The sequence below is a fragment of the Sardina pilchardus genome, chromosome 5 (genome assembly GCF_963854185.1).
Source record: "Sardina pilchardus chromosome 5, fSarPil1.1, whole genome shotgun sequence".
Lineage (NCBI taxonomy): Eukaryota > Metazoa > Chordata > Actinopteri > Clupeiformes > Clupeidae > Sardina > Sardina pilchardus.
In genome coordinates, this window is record NC_084998.1 from 27059272 (window position 1) to 27069271 (window position 10000).

Sequence of the window (10000 nt, forward strand, 5' to 3'; positions counted from 1 at the left end):
TGATTGGTTTGTTTCTGTGTCACTCATCTCTCTGTCATCCACATCATCTGCCATCCATTCAGCTGGGTGTTATGTGTCAATCAGCTTTTCATCTCAAAGTTGAAACAGTTTCATAGGTCAAATAATTCGGGTGGTTTGAGAAAGTTTTTCTGTCTTTCTTTGGGTTTCTTTTCTTTTCCTTTTTGACTTTGTTGTACATTTTATGTTTAAAAAAAATAATTTCTATTTGAAATAAAAAATAAATATTTAAGAATTAAAACTACATTTGAATGTTTGTGACTAACATTTGTGCGTGTGCGTTTTTTTAAATAGAGTTGTCATCAGTTGTCGTCATCATCTGTGTGTTTGTGTGTGTGTGTGTGTGTGTGTGTCTGTCTGTCTGTCTGTGTGTATATGTGTGTCTGTGTGTCTGTCTGTCTGTGTGTATATGTGTGTCTGTGTGTCTGTGTGTATATGTGTGTCTGTCAACTCCATTTAGCCTCCTGTGCGTGTCTTTTGTCCATCTTCCCCATTTCCTGACCTGTTTACCATCACACACACAGACACACACACACACACACACACACACACACACACACACACACACACACACACACTCAGACACACACACACACAGACACACACACAAAGACACACACACACACACACACACACACACACACACACACACACACAACGCACACACATTCCTTCTTCCATCGTTGTGGAAACCTGTTCTCTTTCTCTCCTGTCCAAAACACACACTCTGGGCTGTTCCAGAGACTAGTATTTGTTGCATGAGAAGAGAATCATATCTCTGAAGCGCAGCCTGCTGAATATAGCAGACGCTTCCTCTTCATCTGCCACTACTATCATGCTTAAGGTTTACTCTTAGCTCTTCAACTGAACGGAACTTCAGAAAATCGCTAATCCCCAGATATGGAAAACTAGGAATGCAGAGACAGTCACATATGGAGACAGCAGCACAGAGAGCAGAAAGCAGCACAGACACAACAGCACAGAGACAGAAGTACAGACAGCAGCATAGACACAGCAGCACAGAAGCACAGGCATCTGGAGAACAGACACAACAGCACAGACACAGCAACACAGACACAGCAGCACAGCAGCACAGGCATCTGGAGAACAGACACAACAACACAGACACAGCAACACAGACACAGCAGCACAGCAGCACAGGCGTACAGACACAACAGCAGTGACAGCATTACTGACACAGCAGCACAGCAGCACAGGCGCACAGACACAACAGCAAAGACAGCATTACTGACACAGCAGCACAGAAGCACAGGCGTCTGGAGGACAGGAGGGGGGTTTTGCTCTCAGCAAAGTCCACAGGTGGCTGTTGGCATTTACTGTAGTTCCTGGTTTCTGTCCCTGTAGAGCTCCTGTGTGTGTGTGTGTGTGTGTGTGTGTGTGTGTGTGTGTGTGTGTGTGTGTGTGCTTATGCGTGCATGCGTGCACTGTGCATGTATGTGCATGTGTGTGTGTGTTATATTCTACAAAGGTAAGATTAAGCACCCCTCACAATAAATAGAGAAGTTCAAGAATGTACAACAAAATATACATGAACTGACTTTCATTCCACTGAATCCAGTCCCTGTTTGATTAGACGCTGAAACATGTCATTAGTAATGATGGAGTTGATGGTATTAGTGATGACATGACCTCTCTTCCCCTCCCTCCCTCCAGCCAATGGCACTGGCTCCAGTAGTCAGCTGTCCACTCCCATCTCCAAACAGTCTCCCATCTCCACCCCGACCAGCCCTGGGAGCAATCGCAAGCAGAAGGTACCCCCCCCCCCCCCCCACTACTGTGTGTGTTTGTGTGTCTGTGTGTCTGTGTGTGTGTCTCTCTCTCTCTGTGTGTGTATGTGTGTGTGTGTGTGTGTGTGTGTGTGTGTGTGTGTATGTGTGTGTGTGTGTGTGTGTGCATGTGTACATGTCAACTGAACCACCCCTACTGAACCCCCCACTCCACACCCATGTGGTGTTTGAGCTTTACTGATACATCCTTCTGTCTCACTCCTCTCTCTCTCTCTATCTCTCCTTCCATCTTGTACTCTCTCTCCCCCCTCCTCTCTCTCTATCTCTCCCTCCCTCTGTCTCTCTATCTCTCCCTCTCTCTCTCTCCCCCTCCCCCTCCCTTTCTCCCTCTTTGTCTCTGTCCTCAGGACCTGTATCTGCCCCTATCTCTGGACGATGAGGACTCCATGGGCGAGTCGGTGTGAGCGTGCTCAGTCGCTCCCCCGGCCGCCCTCTGATGCTCCGCCCATTGAGGCGTGGCTGCGGCTGCTGCCCGCCTCTAGCACCAGCATCACTCGGTTGCTATGGCTACACCAGAGGGGAGAAGTCAGGCAGCATCAGTAATGGCACTTTGCTCTTGATTATGTTCTGATGATCTCTCTCTCTTTCTCTCTCTATCTCTCTCTCTTTCTCACACACACACACACACACTCTCTCTCTCTCTCTTTCTCACACACACACACACACACACCCACACATTTACACATCCATACACACACACACACACACACACACACACACACACACACACACACACACACACACACACACACACACACACACACACACATACACACACATAAAAAGGTTAAACACTGATACTTTGTAAATTATACTTTTGAATGTCTTTGTTTTTTTTGCTCATTTCATTATGTGAGATATATGCAGGGCATATATTATCACTGGCATCATAAACACGTGGATTTCTAAAGACACAGAACAGAAACCTTCTTCTCCTAACACGTCATCAGTAACAGATGTATTTCTTAGTCTTTTTAAGGATGTTTTCACCAGTGGATTTACATAGACTGTTTCTTGTTCATTTTTTAAATGTTCATCTGGGCTCCTTTCAATCTTGAAATGTTTTTTTATTGATATATGGAGACAGGAAGTTTGATACCAAACTTTACGATGCTCACTTTGGTAACAACCTTACAGCCACAAAAACACAGTGAGTTCAGTTATGTGCCTGCACTGACTAAGACATTTTAACGATTTTAATGATTTTGTAACTTTATTACCCCCTTTAGGGTTTTTATTTTTTAATTGTTCTTCATTCAGAATTTATAATTATTATTGTTGCAAAAAAGGCTTTTGTAACTAACGTTTTATACCGAGACAAGAGTGTTGATACCTGCCTTCCTAAGCAGTGGGTGGTTCCGAGATGGTTGCTTTGAGTTCACTAGAATGTAACATCAGTTTTATCAGTTAGAACTGTTTTAATAACGATATCTTCACACATACTCTCTTTTACAATCTGTCAGTCATTCTTCATCAGTGTTATCCTGATCTAATCGAGATAAACGAAACAAGTTTGAACATAAACCCAAACTGAAAATGAGAATCCATTTTGTACATAGTACAACTATCCATTTTGATAACTGTTGGCTTGGCTTGCACTCAAGGGAGCCCAAACACTGGCACAGATACAGTTAAAAGACGCCATTAAAAAAACACGAGAAACGATTCGACCGACCGCCACTCGTGCCTGGAGACGCACGACGACCTCAGCACATAACATCACCTGAGGGCTCGTGCAAGGGACGGTCGCCCTGCACAACGACACTTCATTTAGAGCAGGGCACTACATTTGGACAAGACGGATTTATAAACCGAAACACATACAGAACTTGATAATGATTGTGCTGTGTTGATATTGACCTGGTCTGTTGGACCTGATGAGAATTCTTGGAGTGATTTATAGAGCACACTGCGTTTAGAATGCCAGTATCACTTTACATGGACCATTCTGTTGGGTGCTCACTCTTTCTTTTCCATGGGATACAAATGTCTTTTGATGGCAGGGTGTTTTGGTACGGAAAAAGGAAGCATTTGCTATGTTTATGTAAATACGATGTACAGTCATGCTTTACATTCAACATACAGGACACAAAACCATAAAAATGAAGGAAAAAAAACTTGCACAAACCCTCACATTCAACATCATCTCATGTGTATCCATCTGTGAAAGCTAAAGGAAATGGATTTTTTTGTGTAAAGGAAGCACCTGCCCTAGGATTGAGCTCTGAGTCGAGCCGTACAGAATAAAACCGCCAAAGCTGATAGCCAATCGGGCCCCCCTGCATTAAATGCTGAAATGAGACTAAAGCACACCGACCGACCAACCCTACCACCAAATTAGTGTGATGTCATAGAACATGACTTTTTCAATTGCACTAAAAACAAGAGACCAATTTCACTGGGCACAGAAAAATAATATGCAAAGATATGGATCTGGTCAATGTTATGCAACTGGTTCAGTGGAAATTGTTGCAAATTGATTTGAAAAAAAAAAAAAAAAAGTGGATCTCTCTTGCTAGAAGTGTTTGTCGTTCGTTCGGCACGTTCAAATATGCAATGATTCCAAGTTTTGTAGAAGCCAAAGTCTGTACTGAGCGGAAGGGCCCAGATTTGTCAAGTCTGAAGAACTCAAGTGATTCTGTATGTTCCCCGTGTTCCCTGTAGATAGCCCTGCCCCCTCGTGCCCATTAAGCATCCAGTCCTGCATCCGCCCCTGCAGCTCTCCTCCACCTCCAGCTACACCCACCCACACACACACGCCTCCAGTTACACCCACACACACACCTAGAGCTACACCCACACACACTCCTCCACCTCCAGCTACACCCACACACACACCTGCAGCTCTCCTCTAACTCAAACTACACCCACACACACCTCCTCCAACTCCAGCTCCTAGAGCTACACCCACACACCTCCAGCTACGCCCACCCTCACACTTAGAGCTACACTCACTCACACACACACACACACACACACACACACACACACACACACACACACACACACACACACACACACACACACACACACCTAGAGCTACACCTGCAGGCACAGCTCTCCTACAGGTAGACCTACATCTAAAATTATAATTAACCTCCACCTAGAGCTGTCCTCCACCCTCAATTCAGCTCCAGCTCCACCCACAGCTACAACACCCATAGCTACAACTCTATCTGTGACTCTGGTTCCACCTCCTTCTACTACTCCACCAATAGCTACATCTCCAACTAAAGATACAACTCCACCCACAGCTACAACTCCACCCATAGCTAGCTCCATCTAACTCGACTCTGGTTCCAACTCCAGTGACAACTCCACCCATAGCTACACCTCCACTCATAGCTACACTTACTGCTCATAAGGTACAGCTACACCTCCACCTACTGCTCAAAAACATGCAGCTACACCTCCACCTACAGATACACATTCAGCTAGAGCTCTTCTCCACCTCCACCTACATGAACATTTCAGAGCACCATGCCAATTTTAACAGGGTCACATGTGATCAAACAACTGGCTGGAGGGTGTGATTGAGAGCTGCCAGACATGTCAAAAGAACCATCCATCACGCGTCTCACGGTTCCGCTTCTGGAATTCTTAGCTCCAAAGGTCTCCGGAATGCTGAGGTGCCAAATATTCCTACGGGGCTGCACTCCGTAATGTTGTATTTTCCACTGCATTTGTGTTGTCATCGGTTACGCTCTGTTTATCACGCTGTGGGCAGAACTTAGTGGGAGGCATCTCCAAACCCATCCAGTCAGGTTCACTTGAGAGCTTAAAAGAGCCTTAAGGCCAACGCCCACTGGTGATGACTCAGGAGATGGAACAGTTATCTAAACTTTGGCGTCGACGTGCGTGAGACTCTGCCAGTGGGCTTTGCTCTGTTGAAAGTAATGGAGTTCTAAATGTTGGCGTCGCCACTAGGGGGCGTTGTCCTTTTGAGGGTGCTACACTGAGAAGCCATAGCCAACAGACCCAACTGTCCTCCGAGACTAGTCAGAGTTGAACATACCGTATGACTGCTACCGCTTAAGATCAGGAATGAAACGTGACAAGAGTGCACCTTTAAGATGAATATTTGTGACCTGTTTGTTAGGCTTTTCTGTGGGAACAGTAGTTGCATGGATTGTCCCTTTTTTGAAGAATGACAAGACTTTTGGAAAATGATGAAGTAATTGATAATAATCAGCATTAGTTTTAGGATGTCAAACCATCTTGCACACTTCCATGGTATTTGGCATCCCATGTTAAACATGGTGCCCTGTGCACCTGCTTAAAGGTATACTATGCAGGATTGGCGATTTCCTCGCCGGTTTCGCTTTCACTTTTCATTTTCGCTCGTTTTATGCTTGCATATTTCTCTGCAGAGCTTCCCCTACAGCTTTAGCGTGTATATTTGACAAAACTCCTCAATCGGTCAGTCTGCCGTGCCTTTTCATGAGACTTTACATGACACTTCCTGGATCAGAGCATGGGTGCGTGCCCGGTGTCTCCTGAAGTTGCAAGTGTGGTTTTACCGCTACAGACCACTAGAGCGGCCAAAAAAGACACCGTTCGACCGGTAATGACCCATTTAATCATATATAACAGTATGGAACGAATTGATTAACTGAAAAATGTTGCATAGTATACCTTTAAGAGAGACTCAATGCTTTTGGACTTTTCTTTCAATGACTCATTTGTTAGTCACAGCAGAATCAGACCAGGCAGTCGGGACGGACTCAACGGAACTAGACAGAACCCACCACACCTCTGCGTGCGTGAAAGTTGTGTGTTGATGAAGGTCAGACCTAGCCTGGCTATCACCAGACTAATGCTCAGTCTTAAGATTGAACCTTAGTCTGGGAAGCCGGGAATGTATTTCTTCATTGGGCATAGTTCAAATTACTCTATACGATTGGATAGCCCTTCAACCAATCAGACGAACAATCCGGGTGCGCCTGGTGGATAAGCGGGTTTGTGATTGGTTCCAGGTTGGGGTTGAGTGCTAGAGGTCGCTTACGCCAGTCAGATGGAGCACAGGATATGGAGACCAGGCTCTGAACGTTGTCTGCATGCGTGTGTGTGTGTGTGTGTGTGTGTGTGTGTGTCTGTATGTGTGTGTGTCTGTTGCATGTCTGTTCTTACACACTCCCTTCCTCCTCTGCCCGCGTTCAGTCGACATGTCAGTGATTTTGCTCCCTTCGCGTCTGTTCCCGGGTCTAACGGTAAAAAAAGCCCCTCTTTCCCCCTCATGACTGTTTTTAAGAAAGCTAAAAGCAATCTCTCTTTTTTTCTTTAACTGTCTTTAGAACTCAGTCTGTTCATGTCTGTAGACAACAGAAAGGTCAAAAGGAAAATCAAATCTCTTTTTCTCACAGTTGATGAGTAGAAATGTTTAAGGTGAATACCGAACAAGGGAAAAGGGCCAGGTCCTCTGCTTCTCCCTTTGGTGCCTTTCTGTTTTCTTTTGTACACTCGACCAGACACCGACGACTTTAGTCATGGAGGCCATGAGCTTCAAACTGTACCGTCTTGTTTTTTCTGTACCATAATGTTTGTATGAAACTTCAAGATACTGCTTCTAACAGCAACAGAATTGTTCTGAAAATGTTTTTTTTTTATTTTGTTTTTTTAAATGTTTTAAAGTTTCCATGAAAGTGTGCTTCTCCCTGTTCAAGTTCTACTTCCTGCTTTTAGTCAATAAAAGCTGTTGTCATGGTAACACTGCCTGTCTCTTGGCCCTGCTTCTCTGATATGACCCTTGTGTTGAATTTGAAATGTTAAAACGTTTAAAATATATATATATATGGTTATGAGTCTGTGTAGGCGTTGCACATTTTGGTCCTCAGTTGTCCAGAGCTGGTATTAGTATGGAGAAAGCTGCGTCTTGAAAACACGACATCCTTAAGTGCACGAGTGTGATGTTTCCCAGGTCCTATGTTCCCCGGGCCCTATGTTCCCCTCTTTGTATGGGAGGTGATGGGATGTTCCTATGTTCCCTACTTTTCCCAAATAAATATGCATGTATTGCGACCAGGGAACATAGGACCCTTTAGGGATGAAACGGGGAACATATGGGCCCGGGGAACATAAGGCTGACCCCCCACTAGGCTACATCCTTAAGAGTGTGAATGAATGTGATGTGTAGCCTACTACATCCTTAAAAGTGCACAAGTGTGATGTGCACTGGGATAAAGACCTTACAGTAGTGCACAAGTGCAATGTGTACTACATCCTTAAAGCAACACTAAAGAGTTTTTTGTACGTTAAATAATGGTCTTAAAATCATTTCAGTGGTTCATCAACAGGTAACAGGGTGAACGGCACTTCTGCATTTGATTCGTGGCCCTTTATCAGCTATAACCGCACTATGTAACTTTACCAGGTCGGGTAGCGGATCTGTAGTTCGATGATATGAGACATAAGAAACGACAAATTTAACTTGCTTTTATGTCACATTTTATGTCAATTATGCAACATATCTCTGGGTGACAGAGGAAAGGTGCTTTAGTGTTGCTTTAAGAGAACATCATGATGCTTAGGAGCCTTCTGAGTGTGTAGAAACTATCCTGAATGGTTCAGTATGCTCTTATGATCCACATTTTAACCACTCAGCTCACATTGATCTTTTCTATGTGCGCATAGGCAAACAACACCACTCCATACCCCAACACACTGCCATTTTACTTTGGGCTTTTGAAGTACTGTATATTCTTTAGGCCTTTTCCTCAGACAGGACAGAAAGGAACAGGAAGTGAGCGAGAGAGAGTGATGGGATTGGATCAGGAAATGACCCGAATCGGACTCGAGTGGGCGCTTTAGCCACAGCGCGCCCTGGTTCTGTACTGTAATTAGTGAGACTCAATACCCCACGGTAGAGCAGCGCTGTACAGAGTCCATCTAAGCCCTCAGCTGGCTCCACTCCTGAGGAGCTGCTCAGGGAGCTAATTTGTGAGTGTGTGTGTGTGTGTGTGTGTGTGTGTGTGTGTGTGTGTGTCCTCCAGTTTTAGCCCTGGACATCGTTCAATCAGACCTCCTGGTTGGCTGCTTGTGTTCTAGATTTAAAACAGACACCTGGCTCATTCACTTGAGAGACTGTGACATGTTGGCGCAGCCTATAGGAATCTTATTTCTATGGGATCCTCGAGCATGTGTAGGTAGGCCAATGTAAAGACATTATGGCCTGATGACACGAACATTTTGAGTGGGTTTACTGCCTTTTCTGGATGTTTTGCACTGTTGCCTTGGCAACCGGTTTTGGCTGCAGCTTAAAGGGAGACATGTGAAAGCAGGACGTTACTGAGAGAGCAACCTTTCAGTGTGTGTGTGTGTGTAGGGGGAGGCTGTATTTGTGTGTGTGTATGAGGAGTGCGTGGGTGTATTTGACTGGAGGGAATGTCCACGTCGGTGGAAAAGAGTTTGGTTATATATGGGTTTGTTACTGTACACTTTGATAGCCACACAGTTACACACACACACACTTTTTTTAGACAAAGGGAAAAAGAGAGAGTGATAATGCTCAAGATTATAGAATAGGGAATCCATCTGGAGCTCTGCTGCCACCTGCTGGCCAACGCAACTGGCAGGTCTGAGAGACGGTCAACAGAACTCTTCCACGCCTGGCCCACCCTCAAGGTGTCTCGGAGTGACACACACACACACACACACACACACAAATACACACCCCACAAAGTACTATACTGGATAGGCTGAATAATTTCTACACACAATCAGACATTTTGGCTAGCAACACATGTAGCTATGACAACATGTCTACTTATATCACCCAAAAGTTATAATACCAGCCACCTGGTCCCCTCTTCGCAGACTTCAGACTTCACACACACACACGCACACACACACACACACACACACAGGGGCCCGAGTGTAGGCTGTGCCAGGCCACCCCTCACACACAGACTTCTAAAGAAGAGACATCCTTTCTTCTCACACCTGCAGCTGAGCCCATTTACACACACACACACACACACACACTCATCTCCATCCACATTTATCTGTTTACGGTCTCTCTCACTCACACACACATACACTCATCTGTCTACTCTACTTTCACACACATACTCATCTGTCTACTCTCTCTCTCTCACACACACACACACACACACACACACACACACACACACACATTTCCTCCTCCAAGTTTGTGTCCTCAACTCTCTTTCCCTCTC

The 10000-nt window shown here is 45.0% G+C and overlaps 1 protein-coding gene across 1 annotated transcript in view; it reads left to right on the forward strand.

The window, feature by feature from the left end:
* The window catches only part of LOC134080625 (neuronal migration protein doublecortin-like), a 31272-nt gene extending 28809 nt beyond the window's left edge, over positions 1 to 2463 (forward strand). Inside the window, exons 7-8 of the mRNA XM_062537152.1 lie at positions 1693 to 1790; positions 2174 to 2463. Coding sequence (XP_062393136.1) covers positions 1693 to 1790; positions 2174 to 2230 — 155 coding nt within the window. The 3' untranslated portion in view covers positions 2231 to 2463. The remainder of the gene's footprint in view (positions 1 to 1692; positions 1791 to 2173) is intronic.
* Positions 2464 to 10000: the final 7537 nt, after the last annotated feature.